This window comes from Anopheles coluzzii, chromosome X, assembly GCF_943734685.1.
Source record: "Anopheles coluzzii chromosome X, AcolN3, whole genome shotgun sequence".
NCBI classification, from domain to species: domain Eukaryota; kingdom Metazoa; phylum Arthropoda; class Insecta; order Diptera; family Culicidae; genus Anopheles; species Anopheles coluzzii.
Genome location: NC_064669.1, coordinates 23,629,765 through 23,653,468, shown reverse-complemented (window position 1 = coordinate 23,653,468; position 23,704 = coordinate 23,629,765). Strand labels below are relative to the sequence as shown.

Below are 23,704 nucleotides of genomic sequence, written 5' to 3'. Positions count from 1 at the left end.
AAATACCTAGATGCTACTCGGTGGCTAGCAATATCGAAGTAACTGAGTTACACACTTTCGTTGACGCTTCGGAGAAAGCGTTCGCAGCAGTAGTGTACTTAAGAACATTAACAGAAAAGGGGATTGACGTAAACATAGTGGCGGCAAAAACGAGAGTGGCACCAATAAAACCACTCTGAATTCCTAAGCTGGAACTTCAAGCAGCAGTACTCGGAGTCAGACTCGCCGAGACTGTTAAGGAGGAATTAAGAATTACCACTGATAGGGACTATCATTGGTCAGATTCCAAAACCGTCCTAGGATGGATCAATGCCGATCCACAAAAGTACAAACAATTTGTGGCGGTAAGAATTGGAGAGATTTTAGATACTACCAATGCTAGTCAATGGAAGTGGGTCTCCTCCGAAAGTAATCCTGCAGACGAAGCAACCAAGGTAGTTACAAGAAAATCTATATGGCTGAATGGCCCAGTATTTCTTAAACAAAGGGAAATTGAATATAGGGACCCCAAGCTAATCATTACTCATGAAGAAATCCGTCCAAATCTTATGATTAAAACCATAGATAAGAGAACATTCAACTTTATAAAAACCGAATGGTGTTCAAATTGGCTAAGACTGAAGAGATCACTGGCAATCAATTTAAAATATATAGAATTTTTGAAAAGCAAGGTCAAGCGATTAGCATTTTCCCCGATAGTAGAAAAGGAAAACCTGGATAAAGCAGAAAAACTCCTATTGCAAAAGGCACAATGGGAGATATACGAAGATGATTTAGTTCAGCTTTCACTCAATGGACAAGTCTCTAAAAACAGCACAATAAAGAATCTCAATCCACAAGTAATAGAAGGACTACTACGAGCAAGGGGACGATTAGCAAATATATGCTACCTCTCCGATGACGTGAAACAACCCATAATATTACCCAAGAGGCATCACGTGACAGAATGGATCATGATAGCATTATCATGAACGCTACATGCATAAAAAGATGGAAGCAGTTATTGCGGCAATCCGGCAAAGGTTTTGGGTAATCGACCTTAGGGCCGTGGTAAGAAGCGTGATCAGCAAATGCCAGCGTTGCAAAAATGAACGCGCACGTCCCATTGCCCCGATGATGGCCCCCCTTCCAGAAAGCCGAGCCGCTGTGTTCAAAAAACCCTTCACCCATACAGGTGTAGATTACTTTGGACCCATGACAGTGTCAATCGGAAGAAGGGTAGAAAAAAGATGGGGAGCGGTATTCACGTGTATGACAACGCGCGCTATACATTTAGAAATCGCTAAAGACTTAAGTACAAATTCCTTCATAATGTGCCTAAAAAATGTGCAGCATAGGCGTGGAAAGATTTGTCACATATACAGTGACAATGGTACAAACTTCGTTGGGGCAAACAGGCAAATAACGGAACTCATCGAAAGATGTGCAACCAACGGTATCAAATGGCACTTCAATCCCCCGGCCGCGCCTCACTTTGGAGGTGTATGGGAGAGAATGGTCCGAGAGGTCAAGAGCTTGCTGCCAAATAATGATAATATGCCAGAAGAAGTATTAAGATCGGCCTTTATCGAGATCGAATTTATTCTCAATAATAGACCTCTTACTCACATCCCCCTCGAAACTGAAGACGACGAACCTCTCACACCGTTTCACTTCTTGATAGGGTGTTCCGGAGAGGCCGAACCTACGCCAGCCGGGATTTCAGCAGCTGAAGCTAGCAGAAACAACTGGAAGAAGGCACACGTTATCACCCAAAACTATTGGGAACGTTGGTTGAAGGAGTACCTCCCAACATTAGCCAAACGAGAAAAGTGGATAGAACGCTCAGACCCAATACAACCTGATGACATAGTCGTCTGCCCAGACGAACAACGCGTGGGTAGGTGGTTAAAGGGCCGGGTAGTAGAAGTTTATCCCGCTAAAGACGGGCAAAAACTCCTCCTGCAAAAAGGAGGAAGCATCTCGTAAAACCTTATAATGGCCCGGTATCTATGCATTATAAACCTGTAAGCCGCATGGAAACTAACAGACAATCTTTCAGTTAAACCAGTTGAAGAAGCTGGTATATTCTTCGACCACGAAGGAACGCTTCTCTTGAAAAGGGGTGTGTGGGAAACAACCTTCCACACGAAAATACACCCCGAAAATGACACAGAGACTTTACTGACAATAGAGAAAGAGGTGACCACAGTATTCAAGGCACCAGCCCCTAGAGTCCAGCCCCTTAGCATATTCGACTCGACGAAAATTTCCGAGAAGATACAATCAAGGTTACCCGATGGGTATATAATTCTAGACCACCCCCGAATTTCTAGCAAAGAGTTATTTAGGGGAGAAATAATAGTACATATTGAAAACGTCATCGTTTCGCAAGAGAGATTCGAAATATTCCATATCACTGTAATACCAAACCTAAAAAACTTTACAACTCTGGACTTAGATGAAAATGTAATAGCTATGAACGATATACACTATATATACCCTACAGATATTACGCGATACAATAGCACTCATCACGTGTCCTCCGATGTAGCCGTTAGAAGAGATTTAGATTGTATATCCTCATCTTTCAGACATATAAAAACAAAATGCTTGTGTGGTATAAAACCAATTAAAAACTCAATAACCTGAAGTGGCTGAAGGTGAGGCCTCTGTCAAGCAAGACACCGAGGTCTTTTACGACACAAACACGATTGACTGGTACAGAATTTAGGACGTACGAGTAATTCAAAAAAAGTATGCGGCTAGTCTAAACTCAATTGGAAAACCCTGTATTATAAAGCACTTTTCATGTTGTTTTGTTGGTCCATGCGTTTTCCCGCTATTCTGATACCCCTGGATAGATCGTTTATTTCTTCTTACTCAGTGTTTTGGTTGTTGTACACCGAAGATAAAACTGCAAGCTTCTTGTTCTACCGAAATGCTGGCATAAACTTCAACGCTACAACACATCGTTGTTCACTCAAACACCCATGTTTTCAAGCGTTTATATGAGGCAATGGTGTTAAATTGAGCTGTTCACGAGGCGTTTAAGCTAAACATGTAGAACAGTTATCTCTTGGGATGTCAGGCGCTGTCCGAAATACGATATAGAGAGATCGGTCGAAATACACGTGTGTAGCATATCTGCTATACAGAACTTATTATAATACACACAATCATCTATAGACACATTGTAACACACTTCGGAAAGCCAAATCACACTATTGCAACACATTCATTATATTACATCAGCAAATCAATCCATACCATAGCAACATTCCCAGACCATACCGTCCATAGAAAAAATCATTGAGACACATTTATCGAAAACAACCAAAACGCGCAACATAAGCAATTCCAGCGTTACTACAGCAAAGTGGATAAACAGAGAACGCATAGCAACTTATTGCTAAAAGCGCAGTGTAGGCAATGATGGACGAACGCACTCGTTCTTTGGCTAGAACAGTTTATATTTTCCAGAACCTTCGTAAAAACACTAAAAGCGCAGCATAGGCACATAATGACAGACACCTTACCCCGATACAAAGTATAAATTGCACCTCATATCAATAACCTTTAATTAGGACAAAAACACATTCCAAAACCAAATGTACGAAACCCATTGAGTATAAATAAAACCAATTCCGACCGTGGCAAGTCAGATTCGTTCGGACTGTCAGCATAGGACTATGCCCATCCAACATCTATCGACTTCTCATTTAAAGAGTTTAGTTATGTCCCCCTACCCAAGGTAAGGCCTCTAAACTCCGACGTTTCCAGTAAGGGAAACCTCCTAAAGGTTTCTATGATCGCCTGGACGATCAAGTGTCGAAAAGTCCGCTTCGAACAAAGTGTTATTCTACCTCGATACATGTCGGCAAAACACTGACCTACCGCGATGGTACGCGTTGATCAGTAGTACCGTATGTACGCTCATCACATTACATGGCGACCGTAACCATCTCCAAACTTACTACACGTGCTTTGTGATGTACCAAGCTTTGTGCTAAATAAAAATGAATTACAGTGATTTTGTTTTAATTATTAATTATACACCAATCCATAACAATATAAACATCAAGGAAACAGAACATCAAAGAAGAATGGATGATTTCCCTTCCAAAAACTGGTAGTCAAACCTCTGATTATCAGGCCTATTATATTGCATTCGACATTCGAGAAGATTCATTCGTACGTTCATTTTATTTATTTTGTTATTGTTTTCCTAGTGACGTTCCCCTTCGAGCATCCCTTCGACAGATTCGAAAAATGAAGTAAAATTCGGTACTGTATTGTTCTAACAGGAAGGCACATTCAAGGGATTTTCTGCCGACAGCTCAAGCTGTCGGGAACGAGCAAATCAAACCACACAATGTAAGCCAATGTCTACGTTTGTAATTAGGTTTAACATTAATTTATAAACACTCTCATCCCTCATATTTACCCCATTTCCAACAAAATTATGGAGAGAAAATTTTAAAGAAGTGCTAAATCCATTTGTTTACACTCATTCCGACCGCCGGTTGCTTCAACCAACACACAGATGATAGAATAAAAATGTCGACGAAACCTCAATCGATTCGAATGGTGAAAACGATACCTATTTTCCTCCCGCTCGTCTCGAGTGCTTTCATTCGAGTAAAATTATAGGCCTGTATACCTTCTAAAAGCGGATGGTATAGGAGGCCTCAATCTACGAACTTTATTAAGAAGAAGAAGCTTTCGTATTTGAAAACAATTCACACTTGTTTTTTAATTAGCTACCAAATTATAAAATGTTTTTGTTACAATGTAATTCTCTCATGTGTAGTTTATGCACGTACACAGTGAAAGGGCTGCAGTGATGAAGTGAATTAACCACTGACATTAAAGCTAACTTCGTCGAGAAAAACCATACCACTATCAGAAAACTGGTGATATAAAGCGTACAACTGTGTTGCATACTCTTTTCGTTCTTGCACTGTACTCGGATTGTGTACTTTTTCTTCTTCTTCAGGCTTTCAGTGACTTACGGATTACCCCGCATAGCAAGAAAGTCAGTCCTACGTATGGCGGACTCCGTCCATTTCCCAAGCTATTCAAAACGCTGAAAAGTAGCGAAAAGAGTAGCTTATGAAGTAGCTTCTATTCCCCATGCTACTTTGGTTGCCTAGATTCAGAAAAATGTAGAACATGTGGGTTCCAGGAAAGAGCAAAATATGAGTTCTCGAGTGTACACACTAGTGATGCGCGTTGCGTTCCGAACCTGCCAGGTGCGATCCATTCCAACATGCAAGACAGCGATCCTTATTTTTAACCCAAGCAGGTTCAAACTGAACCTGTTGCTCCCACCGTTCTTTGCGATCCGAACTGAACCGACTGCTATCAACGTTCTCATCGATCCGATGTGAAGCAGCTACTCTCAGCGTTCTCTGCAGTCTGTGCTGGACTGGTTGCTCTCAGTGCTCTTTACGATCCGGCCAAGAACGCTCGACGGAGAGAGTTGCTCTTTGATTTGATGGGCCGATTTGCTGTTAACAAAGCATCCAGGATCATTTTGAACCTGTTTCTCTTAGCGTTCCTTTCGATCCGGCTCGGGAACGCTCGATCATCGGCTCTATTTCATACGATGGGCCGATTTGGTACGTACAAAGGAAGCAGGTGAAATCTGAACCTGTTTCTCTCAGCGTTCTTTTCGATCCGGTATAGAACGTTATTCTCTTCTCTTTTGCTGATTTCTGTATGGATACACATACACATTCTATATATGTGATTGATAACAGCGCAAGTCATATTCTCTCAATCTCAGAGATAACGGTACAACACCAGCGCTATGAAGCTAGAAAAGGATAGAGCTTTGTCATGAAGTGAGAAGCTAATCGCCAAAATTTTGAAGTGACAATCCAGCGCTAGCGGTAAATGTAATGAATGAATTGCTCCTCTTTTGCCATATGGATGTTATTAGTATTGGTGAGTTATTTGGTCTGGATTGTGGTGATCAATGAGTTGTTATGTGTTTGGTGCTAAGCTGTTTCGTTGCGCATTCAATAAACTCACTTGAATGTTTACATGTAATTTTTTTTGTGCAAATAAAAACATAGGGTGCTCGACACGTTAAGCCTTCTGCAATAATTTATTGAACACCGTTTATCGACCCGTGGAATAGCGCTATTCTGATAACCAATAAAAGTGCACTACCGGACAAATGGAAACCCCGTTAGTGCATCGTAAAGTACAATGTCAACCCTACGGAAACAACTTAACACTCTACGTATTTGTTGTCTACCGATGATTCGATGCTAGCTGCTTCTATTGAGAAATATTAATTCAACAAGTGTAGTGTGGGTTGCAAAACATGTCCAATTTAAATCATTAATTAGAAAAATAAAAAAGAGAAAAATGATCAATATTAGTTTAAAACAAAAACAACAAAATATCTCGACCTTTTAATATAAAATGCACTGTATAGCGGTAACTTAAGTTAATTAATTAGCAGTAGAATAGTTTTACACATTCAATAAACTGTTATTTCGCTTTGCTTGAATTGAAACTGTGTGATTATTGCAAATAAAAGATGTTACACAATATTAAATGAATACTTTCAGGTTATCCATAAATAAAGTGAGCAACTGAAAAACGCGTAAACATGACAGGTTATCTTGAACCTGCGTTCCGCGTTCCGTTTTTTTTCCAGATTGACAGGTTCGTTCCGTTCCTCAATTTTCGGAACTATTCCCATCACTAGTACACACACACGCGGCGATTCACGCTTACGTTCTTGTTCTACGCCCACCCCCCTCCCCCTCCACCGAATTCTCTATACTCCACTCTTGTCCTTCTCCCCTACCACAATCTCCCACACAGATCTATTTTTAGATCATCACTTCCATCGACGCCATGTCGATGTGACGATGTGTGTGTTGTCGACTTTTTCTTCACATCAAATCTGTGACTTGGAGTGTCGGCGTTCCGATTGAACCATCGCCACTTTGATCAATGCGCGCGGTTAAAACGACATGTTGTATTGTGTTGTACGTAGCCTGCGCGCCAAAATTTTGAGAGTGCACGGTGAGTGTATCGGGGCGACTATGGGCTTCGAACGACGACCCAACGGGACAAAAGTAGAAAGCTTGGAGCAAAATAATCGTTTGTCTCCCTCTATCCTCTATACCGCGCTTGCTTGCACTCATGCGCGAGCGCTCGAGTATATTCTCTCAGAACTGAGCATTCGCAGTTCAACCCGTGCAGTGAGAATGTATGTGTTAATGTGCAGCGAAATTTGTCTCTGTATCTCAATCCTCCACCCCCAAAAAAACACATTCACTCTCCGCGCACTCTTAAAATTTTGGCGCGCACGCTACGTACAACACAATACAAAAGGTCGTTTTAACCGCGCGCACTGATCAAAGTCGCGATGGTTCAATCGGAACGCCGACGTTCCATGTCAGAGATTTGATGTGTGAAGAAAAAGTTTTTCTGACCAAATCGACAACACACACGCGACGACACACATCGTCACATCGACCGCCGTCGATGGAAGTGTGATGATCTAAAAATAGATCTGTGGGGTGAGTGAGAAGGGGGAGGGGCGTAGAACAAGAACGTAAGCGTGAGTCGTCGCGTGTGCGTGTGTACACTCAAGAAATCATTTTTTGCTCTTTCCTGGAACCCACATGTTTCTACATTCTTCTGATTTTAAGCAACAAAAGTAGAAGGGAAGTAGAAGGCTACTTCATTTCTACTTTCCTTGCTACTTTCGAGCGTGTTGACTCGCTTGGGGAGATCCATTCGCCGCGGTTGTCAGAAGGCGCTCACTTGGCGCTCTGTTTTAAAATAGCGTACCATTGAGAGACCGTAAGAAGCGCGTGAAAGAATGAGTTCTACCTGCCGGGGTCGAACGTTCCCGTTTGTATGCGGAGAAATCCGCGAGATTTTGCGCTGCGGATTTGGAACGAATGTTGTTTTCAATGTAACGTTTTGCTTTAAATTTTGCTTTAAATGATTGAAGTGAATTGAACTTAGAGGTATGTAACATTTTGAATTTTTTTTGTGATCTATTTCCAATTAAAAAAGTTTTTATCAGTTTTGAAAATTTATATGAAAAAAACATAAAATACATCGGAATATAAATATACTTACAAATATCTATAATAATAAAGTTGTATCAATATTATATTTGATATTTAATATTTGATATTTAATATTTGATTTTAAATGATTGATATTTGAATATTCATGTAAAGGTCAAATTTAATGTTTTTCATATCAATTTGTTACACTGCTGAAAAATTTATAGAAAAATATCGCAAAACATTTTCACCATGTAAATAACGTTTCTAACTCTTTGAAATAAAATCAATCCAGATTTTTATACATTTTTATAAAGTAAATCCAATCCTGTCGTCCCTCCTAAATATGAAATAAGTTAAATTCAAATTTCAAGAAAGTGAGTAAAGCTGCTTTAGAATTGATAACAAATCATCCAATAATGATGTAACGAATGAAATCCAAAACTAACGGCAAAAAAATCAAAATTCAAAACTTAATCATCCTTGAATCGTAGATATAAACGTCTTTAAATGCTTGACAGTTGTATCTCATGATTCTCATTCTCTCATGAGCGTCGAACGGATTTCGTCGTTCGAAGCCGGTACTCGCCCCGTATGTAATGTGTGCGGGAAGTGGAATGAGAAACAGAGACAAATTTCGCTGCACATAAAACACATACATTCTAACTACACTGGTTGAACTGCAAATACACAACATGGAGAGAATATAGTAAAGTTCCCGCATGAATGCAAGCAAGAGCGATGTATGACATAGGGGGAGAAATACGATTATATTGCTCCAGGCTTTCTATTTTTATCCCTTTATGTGGTGGTTTCAGTTTTTCTTCCTCTCGAATTGTCAACTCGCACGACTTAGCAACATGCTCGTCATGGGTTTAAACCCTGAATGGATCGTGCCACTATACTATGGTAATTAATCAATCACTGAAAACCAAGCCCACTGGTGGTACAGGCAGGCCTTGATCGACAACGGTTGTTTTACCAAAGAAGAAGAATATTTTTGATAATTTCTTACACAATTGTTTCACTAGGCTATTTGCCAGCTGGTTTGGAAGTCCGATACCTCAAATAAAGCGCTTGAAACAACGGACAGTATATTTTCATTCCCGATTGGATTCACCATGATTTCGTTACATTTAAAAACACGAAAAAAGAGCTTTAATAAAACAGCACCAAGCATAGAATCAGTGCGAGACACAAACTGTGCAACACTCAGTTATTGTTGCAGTTATATCAGCTAGCTGATAGGAAGTACTGTTATTGTCGTTTGGTATTTTTCTATCAAACTCAGGCTTAGATACAAAAAATCCTGCGATACGAGTAACAAGACATGACAATTTGGCTGTCAATTTTATTTATTCTATTTTATTTTATTTTATTTATATATTTTATTTATTTATTCATCCTGTTTAAGGATTTCCTGAGTAATCACATTATCATAAGTAATCAATAATTATTTATCATTCTTGTTGTTTTTTTTTAATCAAACAATAACAATAACTTCAAATACTTGTATCGACTTGGACAGAAAAATATTTTCCGGAGCATATTGGGAATAAGCAAATCGAATTCCAATTTCCAGAGCTGTAGTTAGGCCGGTGGCAACGCTGATCGGATGCGATTTTAACGGATGAGATTTATATGGGATTTGACTGATAACGTCAGACGTGCGATTTCGTCGTCCGACGTCATCTGCCAAATCCCATATAAAAATTTGACAGGTCGTCCGATAAAATCGCAAGCGAAAAAGCGTTGCCACGGCCCTTATCGGTCAACTACATGAAAGACATGAAATAAAAATGCCAAAAGTAGGTGGAATATCAAGGACTGTGTAGGAACAAGGTCAAATATCAGCCAAAATCGGTTATTGGATGCCATTTGACAGCAGAAAGCCCTTTCAAATTCATCAAACCCTCGAACATATATATCTATAAAAGGTATACATAATTTTACTGTAAAATTTATAAACGAATATATAATTTTCTTGCTTTTACCAGCTGGATTCATCTTTAAAATCATAATTTAAATTTGAATCGAAAAGGGCTTTCATATGTCAAACTGCTGTAACGATCTTTTGGCTACTTGTTAAATCGTTCTACATTACTTGACCTCGTTCCTACACAGTCCTTGGTGGAATATAGAGGAGGTGTCTTTGTAAATGTTGGCAGGTTGCCATTTTGAGATTCAGTTTGACAACAGCCGTCGAAATTTGTTTACGGGCAGCAGCCGCACTGTAATGAAGAAAATGCCGTAAAGTACAAAGTGTGTTTTTTTCTCAAGAATGGATGGCCAAATGTTAACACTTTAAGCGCCGCGTCACTTTATGAAATCACTTTAACACTTTATGAAATCGCATGACGGCTTTGTTCACCGTTCAGCTTATCTAAAGCTCAGCAATTCTCTTGATAACGAATGAGGTAGGAAAGAGAGAACGAGAACGACGTGTGCTACGTCGCTTATCGCAATAAAACAAAAGAGTGATAACAATCGCACGAGAATTTGTCGCTCTAATCGCTCTCTTGCCATGCGCTACGCGCTCAATCGAAAAACTGTGACGTCAGACCGGCGGTCAAAGTGTTGAACAAAGCGAAACTTCTTTTATACTCTTTTTGAGTGACAGTACTTTCCATCGTCTAATAGGCCTATTCCTGTGTGATTCTTCAGAAACTGTGCGCCAGCACAATCACTGTGCGTAAAATGTTTTAGTACATTATTGAACTGTTAATGTTTTACAACAGACATTCGTTTAAAATGTTTACCTTGTTATTTCAATGAATTTGTGATCATACTTTAAATTAATGTGCATTACTTGCAATCTATTTGTGGAATCTTACCCTTGTGGCCGGTTATTCATATGATCTATAAAAATACTTATCCAGTTGAAAAAATGGGCGTTTTGTATTGCATCATGACAGGTAAGACGTGAAACAGATAAAAGTGCACCTATGGAACAGTGTCGTTGTTTTAGTCAATGACTGCCAGAGCGCCGCCTAAGCTTAAGCATTTCAATTTAACATTTTTCGACAATAAACACAATGGACGAGCAGAAATCAAAGTGTACTGGATGTAGTGATTGGCAGAGGGGATCCAACTAATTTGATCTAATCATTATATAACTCTCTTTTTTTCATTTTAGCGATGATCTAGTGTATTTGAGCGTGGAGTTTCAATCTGTTACCTTAAATAATTTATAAATACATTGCCGGACAGACTCTTTTAATTGGTTTTTAAAATATATTACAATAGAAGGAAGGCCATAAAATACGCCTCAAACAGTTTCATACAAAGAGTTTATTTTTATTTTGACGCCAGCTTGTTGTACTAACTAACCCTTCAGAGCATTTAAATCAATATTGATCAACTAGTTTTTTGTCTTTTTGAAAGCAAATGAAAGCAATATCGCAAGCAAACAGATTGATATTGTAAGCCTTAAAATCGGTAGCGCATCTGTGCTAAGCTGGGCTTAGCTGGGCTAAGATTAACAGTGGGGGCCTTTCCGTTTTAAGTTTGTAGGCTGAAATTTCAGCCTGTCAGCTGTTTGCAATGTATAGCAGTTTTCGAGCAACTATCTTCTTCTTCTTCTTCTTTGGCTCAACAACCGATGTCGGTCAAGGCCTGCCTGTACCCACTTGTGGGCTTTGGCTTTCAGTGACTAATTGATTCCCCCCCATAGCAGGATAGTCAGTCCTACGTATGGCGGCGCGGTCTATTTGGGGATTGAACCCATGACGGGCATGTTGTTAAGTCGTACGAGTTGACGACTGTACTACGAGACCGGCTCCGAGCAACTATCTAAGTGGGTATAATATACAGGTGGGCTTATCCCAAGGTGTATGATTTTAGAAGGTTGATTTTTATCGCTTCTGCTTCTGAATGAAGATTTTAAGAGTGTTTTGAGTATTCGTCAAGCCTCCAGAGAGCATGTTTAAACAAAAATTTTCACCTATCCTTTCAAAAAGTGATATTCAAATTTGGTTATAAAAAGACCTCCTGGACTACATACACTTTGATTCTGGATTCCATCACAAGATCTCTTTAATGCACCTTGGGATAAATGTAAACACTACCTTGTTATGCCATTTTTCGAGCAGGTACTCGAATCTAATTCTAGCTTTGAGGCTAGAATAATCTAGACTGAAAATTGCAGGCTAGTTTTTTTGTGGTTTTGTATGGAGTGTTTACATAATTTCAGCCTCCAACTGTCAAACTCCATACAAAAAACTGACTAAAATCGTGAAGGGCCCCAGTATCAGTAATATAAGTAACAGTAATATAATATACATAGCAATGTTGGTAATTGAAATTGAAATGCTACAGAAGGAGCTTTAGGCACCACACCAGATATTCCTAATTATCAGATATTTGATAAATTAAACAAGTATCAAAACCGTTAGGAAATATATTTTGTTAACTCTATGGAGTTGTCTGGTCTATATTATGTTGCTTTATGTTCTCCTCCCGAGGTTGTTTCGACTCGTGAGTAATTCTTACATGTTCACGTAAGCTATATTTGTTCTTAAATTGTTTCTTGCAGTGTTCACATCTTTTTGGTTCGAGGCGGCTATGCTGAGTGCGCACATGACGCCAAAGATTGCTTGCAGTGATTACCAATCGACAAATTTTACATCTCGACCATTTGTTTTCGCTAACAATATCTAAAAGTAAACAAAGGAGAAAAAATATCGTTTATAGAGAAATGAGCAACAAATTGAGCACACATTGAGAAATACAAGCAAACAACATTATTTCTGTAAAAAAATATCTTTTAATAAAAATGGCTTGTGTATATACTTATATACTTATCGTACCAAGCAGATATTTTGTTCGCAGAGAAACTTTCAGTGCTTACTTTGAAGTTGAACCTTTAAAATGAATTTATCATTTTTCTACGAAATTTAAATTAAAATAAATAACAAGTTCGAGCATAGGGTGCCGCTTTTAACGATTATTTATACAACTTCCTAAAAGTTAGTTAACAAAAATTGCAAATGCTGTAATTGCTCTTTATTAACTTATTAATACTAACAGGCATTGTCACGGTACGTACTTTTGTCTCTTACCAATTTTTGACGGCGTGTCGCAATTATTGTCTCAAACTCGCTAAACAATTCGAGGGGTTCGTGTAATATCTCCTGCTAGAAATCTTTTGCAATCGTTGTTTTTCTTTGTTATTTTCATAAAATTTATTTTCTTGCCAATCATCGTCGTGAACTTTTCACTGGTTGCAATAACTATACCCGCTAACATTGCCAGCATTTCTAGTAGTAGGGTAATTTGCCAATTGTTACACATCGCCCAATTATTGCGCACTGCGTGTAAGTGGTTGTGTATCCAAATATTTGTAGAACATTCATGAATGTTAGGATTTTCCTTAAACATTCAGCTTTTTTACGACACATTCCACTATTTTATTTTTTTACAAGAGCACTTTTTTTTATTTTTTAAACACAAATGAAAATATTTTGACTGCTTTCGATCAAAACGTATAGGATTTCTTAGCAAAGCCGCTAAGAATTATGCCTCACAAAATAAGGTAAGGACGGGAATTGGATGAATATCGATAAATTCGACCAAACAACGCTACGAAAACATCAAAGAAGATGATGATGTAGCTGAGGAAACTGTGTACAGTACACAGGAATCGCTACAGAAATAAGAACCATCCGATGGGGTTATTCGCAATTGAGCATTAAAACATAACCACCAAATTAAGCTGTAAATGGTACAGATTAACGATATTAAGTAAAACAACGGACTACCGCTGTCAAAAGATGCGCGCACCTTGCTTAAAATAAAAACATGTGGAAAAGAAATATACCCAATAGCAAGGAGAGATTTTGGGTTCACAGGGATGCGATAGACTCTCAAGAATCACTAACGACAAGAAAGCATTAATATTAATATTTTGACAGCCACGCACACCAATGTGGTGCGATAAACATTTGTTTACGGCCTAGCAAATCAGAGTGAACATTGAACTAGCACCGTTTTAAAAATTGAATTACCAACTTAACCGCAAATTAACACCAAATACGTTTCCTTAAGATACTGACTTAAATTTATTTAAAACCAGAATATTTAACATTTTTTACATAAACTTGCTGAGGTAAAGGCCATCGAAGTACAAATTTATTTTTTTGTACGAACTTAGAGCTATTTTTCACCTTACCTATACCAAATTTTGTTAATTATAGTGTCGTGGGAAAGGTTTCTACACATAATTTTTAGCTGTGGCCTGAAAGAATGAATCCTGAAAAGGATAGAGATTTTTGGTGAGGTAAGAAGTTGATCGCCAAAATTTAAAGAGACAATCCTGTGATATTGGTAAGGCAATGAATGAATTGCCTTTCTTCTGCCATGTACATCTTATTAGTATTGGTGCGTTTTTTTGGACTGGATTGTGGCGATCAATGCAGAAGCTTAAAAGTATCCGAGCTTGAGTGATGATCAGCTCTCTGGCGAGCTCCTCCAACATGGAGGGGAGTGCCTACTTAGAGTGCTTCATTTGGTCATAGGCAAAGTTTGGGAGATATACTATAAGAACTGCTCCATGACTGGATGACCGGTTTCTTTGTACCAGTCTTTCAAAAAAGGGGAAAGGGTGGACTGCGAGAACTACCGGGGCATTACCATTCCAAATGCCGCCTATAAAATCTTCTCTCAACTTCTGCTTCAACGGTTGCTACCCTTGGTTGAAAACTTTGTAGAGGAGTATCAAGCAGGCTTCATGGAGGGACACTCGACAACTGTCCAGCTGCTCCGTTTGTACAACTGTAGAACACATAACGTTATTATTAACTTTAAGGCGACATATGACAGCATTGACCGGCAACAGCTGCAGATGCTTATGAAGGAGTTTCGGTTCCAAAACAAACTAATCAGACTGTGTAGGGCGACTAATAACATCGCCGCAATGCCCTTCGCAGACCACTAGCGTATGGTGGAACGAGCCATCAGCACTGCAGCCGAACACAAGATCGGCCGCTTACCACGTAGAGAGAAAAAGGACTGCGAAGGAGCACTATCCGAGAAGAATGCAGCGCACGCCCGCATGCTACGGCATGAAACCCGTCAGAACGTGGAGATGTACAGACGACTGAGGAATCAGCAAACCCTGCTCTTCCAGGCCAAGCGGTGCCGTTTTCAATAGTCAGTCGAACAGCTGTTGGAGCAGCTTTCCCAGTCGGGACACACGCTTGTTCTAAAGGAGATTGAAGGAGGCACAAAGCGGGTTTGCTCCTAAAATGCGGAAGGAAATCGCCTGACAGACGGGCGAGAGGTCATCGAAAGGTGGAAATGCTACTTCGAAGGACACCTGAATGGAGCAGGTGCAGGAGAGGCTGACAACCACCACAGCAGCAGCACAGCAGAAACAACAGCGACAGCATCGGCGCAGACGACGAGGTGCCTCCGCCATCTCTGGATGAGATTGCCAGCGCCATTAAGCAGCTTAAGAGCAATAAGTCTGCTGGCAGCGATGGACTGGCGGCCGAGCTCTTCAAGATGGGGCCGGAGAGGCTTACCGTCGAAATGCATCGACTGAACGTGAAAATCTGGGAACAGGAGGAACTACCAGAGGAGTGGAAGCCAATTTTTTACTCCACGGCAGATCCTCCAGATGTGCACAGAGCGCCAGATCCCTACGATTGCACTACGATTGTTAAGAACCCATCCGAAACACAAAATCCACAAAAGCTCTAACAGCTCTACATTTTGATGTGACCCAACGCATTGTCCAGCGAAGGATAACAAATGATGAAACGTAGATGATAAAACGTGACATGCAAACAAGACAACAGTGGCGTGTGAATGGCGTATAAACTAAGACAAAAATAAAGACAAAATCTTAGACAATGCGAAGTGATTATTATGCGAATCGTTTTTATTTTTCGATTATCGTAGAATAGTGCACTTGGAGTTCGTTCTAATGATTTTATAGTGAACAAAAACTTATTAACTATGATTGCCAAAGACAAGTAATGAAATGCTTGAGAGAGAAAATGCGAGTAACAGGGTTAAGGGTTACGTTTTATTGGTTGGTTACCATACATTTTTGGTTGGTTCCCATATTTGTTTATGCGTTCTCACCATTTTTTAGCATTTCCCAGAATTGTTTGGTTCAATTGTATTGATATCCAATCAGACGATATTAATAAACTATGTGAACGAACCAAAAATCTACGGGATACGATGAATAAATCGTGAGACGAGCCCAACAGATTATAGATTGGTCAGTTCAATAAATCGTGGGGAACCCTGTAACAGTATGAGGTTAGCAAAAGCCACGTTATATGTTTAGTTACATCGTTGTCACAAACCGGACAGCAAATATGGACGAGTGCCATCCCGCTGTGCAAAGCGACGGAAGAAATCATGGCGTTCGGAGAATTTTTCCATCCCATCTTTTTCCTTCCTACGGCAAATTTGTCAAGCAGCTCGTCGAGCAACCCCGTTGCCAGGGCCGCCTCATACCCCTCGCCTCTGCACGCCCGTCAAACATTGCGAGGGTTGCAAGTGGTATCATCTGCTGAAAATCTTAAGATATTTTAAAAATATTTCAAAATATTTATTTTTTATTCATTAATTATTGTTTTACTGTGTTATTTGTCGAAAAGATCGCTGTTTAAATTTTTGTGGATTTTTTCAAAATAAAATCTCGAAATTTAGGTGTTTAGTAAGCTATAATTTGCAATGTTATACCTGCTCTCGGGGTGCTATAATTATAGCTGCTAAAACTAGCGGCGAAAAAACTGCCTAGGCTCGCAAGCTCTTTAATGCGAGGGCTCTGAGACGGTGAACTTGTGTGGCGTGCGAGCCCTCGCGCGCCCTCGCAAATTGCTGTCAATTGCATGGCGGGATCTTACCAGGCTAGCCGCCCCCACATGTGCACAGCCAGACATTTAGCAGCACCCATACTACTTTTCTGCAATAATTATGTTCCGATCGCGGTTAGACAATCCAACCCCACGTTATTGCAAAGTTGAACTTTCGGAACTCCTCCTACTCTTACTCTTTAGTGATGGGCGCTTCGGGGCGCACCAACGCTTCCGAGCCGGCTCCGAATCAAATTTCCTTTCAAACAACCGCACCGACAGCCCCGGAGCCGGATGGTTTTAAAGATATTTTCTAATAGTATATGTCGCCTTAAAAAGCCGGCATGCGCCTTAAATTATATTTCACATGTGGCTTAGTATATAATGCACGTTTTACAAATTATGAACAAAATCGGAACTATTTGCAAGAGTTTTGGCTGCATCCACGACTCCGGAACCGATTCCGCACCCAAGGCTCCGGAGCCGGTTTTAACACAGTGGTCCAAAAAACCTATTTGTGAGGTTTCAATCGAGATAATCCGTACATAGCCGCCGAGTAAGTCATGTTCAAAGGAATTTATCAAAAAAAAAAATTGATATATTTTGAACATTGCTAACAAATATAGGACAAACACACTAATAATTTTTTTTGTCCACTGTGTTAAAACCGACTCCAAAGCCGTGGGTGCGAAAGTATCGGGAAAGAAATGCATAAAAATTTACAGTTGTTAAAAATTAACTATTACTATTACGAATCAAGGTGATTATGGATTGTTAAATAATAGGCGAGCCGTTTAAATCGAATATACTTTAACAATCAAATACGAGCTTCCTATACGGTTCTGTTGACTAACAAAAATAGTTTTTCTAATTGTTTAATTCTTAAAACATTATTTTAAGTGCAAGTGCTACAAAACTGTTAACTGCAATTTTATCATTGTATGTAGTGGTTAAATCATTTTAACATTAATTTTAACGACAAACCCTAGCAGATTATAAATGTACGATCGTCAAGAGCGTATTATATATAATATGATAATCGTATTTTTTATAAGCAAAATAAATTTTAAAAATTAAAAAAAATATATTGAATCCCAGTACTGTTGTGCCAAAATGTGCAAACGTTCTCCCTTTGTTTACCATAAATGTAGGATTAACTCAACTGACCATACCAGCAATAGAGCCAATTATGTGACTCGAGTGACAAAGGAAATGTATTAAAATGCTGATTTTCTACTATGATTTTTTTACAGAACTCAATTTGTCTCTGGTTAGATATATCTTTGAGCCGGTCTCGTAGTACAGTCGTCAACTCGTACGACTTAACAACATGCCCGTCATGGGTTCAATCCCCAAATAGACCGCGCCGCCATACATAGGACTGACTATCCTGCTATGGGGGGGGGGGGGGAATCAATTAGTCACTGAAAGCCAAGCCCACAAGTGAGTACAGGCAGGTCTTGACCGACATCGGTTGTTGAGCCAAAAATAAGAAGAAGAAGAAGATATATCTTACCGAACGAAGGAAATTTTACCATTAACTATCTCAAACGGAGACCGTTTTTCGTCCGACAGCTCTTCGTCAGATTAAAGCTATCGAAAACGTATTATTTTACGGTTTAACTATTAATATTTTGCATGTAATTACTTTCAGAATGTATTTTTTGTTATTATTTTCTGTAAAAAGAGTAGGAATAACAAAATGCAGACAAAGTAGAGAAACATAACACAAGCGCTATGTTGCATGACATCGTCAAAAACATTTAAAGAACCGCGAAACAGACCATGGAGAAACATGAACAGAGCAACACTCGGCCGCTACGATAAGCGATAACGTTAAGTTTCGATAACGATTAGATTAGTTTCGATAACGATAAGTTACGTGTAGATGCGTCTCAAGGCGGCCTTATCGGCACCGGCGGCTACAGTGTGGGGTTCCATGATCGGAAGTGATGATGATGATAAGTCCCACCTCTTATCCTAACTAGTGATGAGAATAGTTCCAAAAATTGAGGAACGGAACGAACCTGCTAATCTGGAGAAAAAGAACGGATCGCGGAACGCAGGATGACCTGCCATGGTTACGCTTTTTTCAGTTGCTCACTTTATATATGGTTAACTTGAAAGTATTCATTGAATATTGTGTATTATGTTTTTTGTGCAGTAATCACACAGTTTCAATTAAAAAAATAGTTAATAATAGTTTACTGAATGTGTAAAACTATTCTTCTACTAAAATATTAACGCTTAACTTGAGTAGCCCGCTATACAGTTCCTTTTTCATTAAAAGGTTAAGGCATTTTGTTGTTTTTGTTTTTACTAACGCTTACTTTTACGGCTTTTTAAATTTCGTATGGCCAAAATTACACTACACTGATTGAATTAATATTTCTTAATATAAGCAGATAGAATCGAATAACATTGGTTTAAATAAAATACATAGGCTGTTAAGTTGTTTCTGTAGGGTTGACATTATACTGTACGATGAACTACCCGTGTGAAAGTGTCCGGTAGTGCACTTTAATTGTCCATACAGGGTTTACCAGCATAATAAACAACTGTTCATTTGTTTATAACAATAGTCGTTTTGAATAGACACCGCTGTCTACCACTTACTCACACGTCAGATGGTGTAAGCTACTCTGTCCAATTCAATAACACAATTTTCGCCTTCGATTGCACAACGGTCGGATTCGGCACGGTTTCTTGTGGTTGTTGTATAATTAACAAAATTAATGTTTTGATTTATTGTAATGTATGGTTTATACTGCATATTTCTTGAATAAAAGAAACGTATTTGAAAATGTTTTGTTTTTGCAAAATTTGTCAAAACAAAACAAACTGTGCCGAATCTGACAGTTGCTTATCGAAGGCGAAAATTGTGTTATTGAAATGGACAGAGTAGCTTACACCATCTGACGTGTGAGCAAGTGGTAGACAGCGGTGTCTATTCAAAACGACTATTGTTATAAACAAGTGAACAGTTGTTTATTATGCTGGTAAACCCTGTAAGAATAGCGCTGTTTCACGGGGCGATAAACGGTGTTAAAGAAATTATTGCGGAAGGCTAAACGTGTCATGCACCCTCAATATTTAGTTGCACAAAGAAGATCTCAGGTAAAAATTCAAACGAGTTCATTGGAGATGCATGGGCAACGAAGCAGCTTAGCGCCAGACACATAGCAATTCATTGATCACCACAATGAACGCACAATAACGCACCTATACTGATAACATCCATATGGCAGAAAAGAAACATTTCATTCGTTGCGCTTACCGCTAGTGCAGGATTGTCTCTTTAAATTTTGGCGATTAGCTTCCCACCAATCACAAATCTCTATCCTTCTCTGGCTTCACGGCTCAGGTGTTGTACCGTTATCTCTTTGACTGAGAGAGTATGGCTTACGCTGTTATCACTCACATAGACAGAATGTGTGTGTGTGTGTGTCCATACTAGAAAGAAGCAAAAGAGAAGAGATCGCCGTTCTTTACCGGATCGAAAAGAACGCTGAGAGAAACAGGTTCAGATTTTACCTGCTTCCTTTGTACGTACCAAATCGGCCCATCGTATGAAAGAGAGCAGATGATCGTGCGTTCCAGACTGGATCGAAAAGAACGCTGAGAGAAATAGGTTTAAATTGAACCGGCAAACCGGCTCATCAATACAAAGAGAGTACAATGTCGTGCGTTCTAGGCCGGATGCAAAGAGCACCGAGAGCAACCGGTCCAGCACAGATCGCCAGGAACGCTGAGAGCAGCCGGTTCAGATCGGATCGATAAGATCGTTGATAACAGTCGGTTCAGGTCGGATCGCAAAGATCAGTGGGAGCAACAGGTTCAGTTTGAACCTGCTTGGGTTAAAAATAAGGATCGCGGTCCTGATGCTTGAATGCTGGAACGGATCGCACCTGGAAGGTTCGGAACGCAACGCGCATCACTAATCCTAACACAGGTTTGAGAAGGACGGAAGTATCCACTTGTATGGGCGCGTGTTTGAAATTTATGTTGTTTTATATATTTTTTTCTAATTTGTTGTAATATATCAAAAATCTGATCATCATCATCAAGCTCAAGACGAAAAGTGCAGTTGTACATAACATAGTGACATAGGATTTCTACACCAATATAACATTAGACTGCCGGTCTGGTGATACAGTTGTCAACTCGAACGACTTAACAACACGCCCGTCATGGGTTCAAGCCCCGAATTGACCGTGCCCCCATACGTAGGCCTGACTATCCTACTATGAGGGGGAATCAATTAGTCACTGAAAGCCAAGCCCCACAAGTGGTACAGGCAGGCCTTGACCGGTAGCGGTTGTTGTGCCAAAAAGGAGAAGAAGAAGATAACATTAGACAGTTTGTTTAACATATGCCACACACCTACTTTTGAAGTCGTTTGAAGAAGTTTGAAGTGAAGTAGTTACTCCAATTCTTGATTTCTCCGGATAATCTATTGTACCATCGAATCCTCTCGAAAAACAAAGAGTTTCTGGCACCATGTGTGCCATGTGTTTTTTTTTGTGACGTTTGACGTTTAACGTAAAAGTCGCATTCGCGTTTCGCTCAGTATATTTTCTTGTTTTGATTGCATGCAACGTTTCTCTTCTCTCTTATGTGCTTCCTACGTTGCCGCAACTGTTAGAACTCACTTGCGTATGTATTTAGTTATGCGACCACCGTTTGTTTATTGCCGCTGCCTACCTGCCTTCTAACCATAGCATGAATGAGGAGAAAATAAATGCATTGATCGACTTCGTTGCTAATATCTGCACTACTCTTGGTCCGAGAGACAGATTCATGCTTATTGGTGATTTCCACCAGTCTACGCTATCCTGGACATCGGCGTCAGAGGAAAATGGAGCTGCTTTTGATTTCTATGAGAATCATGCACGCTCCGCGCGCAGTGTCCAGTTCGTTGATGGTTTGCATCAGAATGGACTATACCAGCTTAACTTCAATACTAACTAATCGGGGCGAATACTTGACCTAATTTACGCAAATTGGCCAGCTGCATCTACATGTTCTTCAATACGTGTCTGTGAATATCCCCTTACTACTATCGAAGAACACCCCCCTCCGCTTGACTTTGATTTGGACAACGTAGCCACAGTTACGACCGCTACATCCATTGATGCTGATAAAAGACTGAATTATGCTCGTGTTGACCTTCCAAAATTGGAGCGACTGATTTTATCTTTTGACAATTCTTTTAGCTGTTCGGACTATTCAACCATTGACGATGCCACAGAGGCTTTTTATGAGTTCATAAGATCTGCTATATGTGAATGCACTCCTGTTAAAATTTCTCGTCGTGGGCCACCATGGGCCTATTCTAATCAACGGGCAGAACGAAACAGCACATCACATCTTTACTACAACAGAGTTCTTTCTCTCTTTCGCCGATATAATAGATCCTGTCACCGAAGTTATTTACAACAAACTGCACGTTCCCTCTGCAAGTACCCTAGGCGCTTTTGGAGTTATATGGACAAAAAAGAAAATCTGCTGGGCTACCAAGCATTATTCGTTTTGACGGTGACAGTGCCTGTTCCCTGCCAGAAATGTGTAAATTGTTTGCCTTGCGCTTCAAGAACAACTTCGCTTCTCAAACTACTGGTCCAGAAGATGTGGCCGATGCTCTCTCTAACACACCTGTTGGTGCACTGCTCCCTATGCTACCAGTCATCACTGTCGATACGATCACCTCTGCCATCAAACGTGTCAAATCCTCATATACCCCTGGCCCACAAGGTATACCGGCCGTTATCCTAAAGTGGGGTGATTCTGCGCCTGCTCCCTCGCTGATGAAGATTTTTAAGGAGTCCCTGAGATGTGGAACCTTTCCTGCCACTTGGAAATCTTCCTGGATGACACCCATCTACAAGAAGGGCTGTAAGAATGATGCTGTAAACTATCGTGGCATAACCTCACTCAGCGTGTGTGCAAAGGTGTTCGAAATGCTAATCTACGAGCCATTGTTGGCCTCGGCCTGCAACTATATTAGAGTGAATCAACATGGTTTTGTACCCAGGCGATCTACAACGACTAATCTACTAGAATTTGTTAGCAAATGCCATAAATCTATCGATAACGGTTTACAACTAGATGCTATTTATACGGATATCAAGGCAGCATTCGACAGTGTATCGCACTCCATCTTGCTAGCGAAACTCGACTTACTTGGTCTCCCAAACCCTATGATAATGTGGCTTAGATCGTACCTTACAGATCGTCAATATTCTGTGAAGTTAGGCCCGTACATGTCAAGTCCATTGCATGCATCTTCTGGAGTCCCGCAGGGCAGCAACCTGGGTCCTTTGCTGTTCCTTCTTTTCATCAACGACGCGACATTGATCCTTCCGGCTGACAATCATCTACTGTACGCAGATGACGCGAAAATTTTTCGTGTTATTCGTGAACCAGAAGACCACGCCCGACTGCAAACTTCATTGCATGAGTTCCAGTGTTGGTGCAACCGTAATGCTTTATCCCTATGCACAGATAAATGTGAAGCCATCACTTTCAATCGTTCTCGCTGCCCATCATTATATGAATATGCGCTTGATGGGCAGTCCTTGGCGCGAAAACAATGTGTTAAGGATCTAGGCGTTTTGCTCGATACAAAACTATCATTAAAGGATCAGCTGGATCACGTAGTAGCCACCAGCAATAGAATGCTAGGACTAGTTATCAATATGACTCGCGAGCTTAATGATATACCTTGCACCAAGGCGCTCTATTGCTCACTTATCCGGTCGTTGATGGAATATGCAAATATCGTATGGTGGCCAACTGCAGCGCGTCCGTTAGCTCGATTGGAATCAATCCAGCGCAAAATTACACGATTTGCACTTCGCT

General features: G+C 40.0%; 1 protein-coding gene across 4 annotated transcripts in view; it reads right to left on the bottom strand.

Annotated features, from left to right (window-relative positions):
* LOC120948551 (modifier of mdg4-like) overlaps window positions 1-23,704 on the bottom strand; it is a 99,830-nt gene that overhangs the window by 18,188 nt on the left and 57,938 nt on the right. For 2 of the 4 annotated variants that reach the window (XM_049606788.1, XM_049606794.1), the window contains one exon: window positions 10,939-12,685. The exons of 1 other annotated variant lie outside the window; for it this stretch is intronic. In XM_049606788.1, the coding sequence (XP_049462745.1) occupies window positions 12,444-12,685 (242 nt within the window). In that variant the 3' untranslated portion in view covers window positions 10,939-12,443. Of the gene's footprint in view, window positions 1-10,938; window positions 12,686-23,704 lie in introns of those variants that run through there. One more of the 4 variants, XR_005750968.2, reaches the window with a different exon arrangement.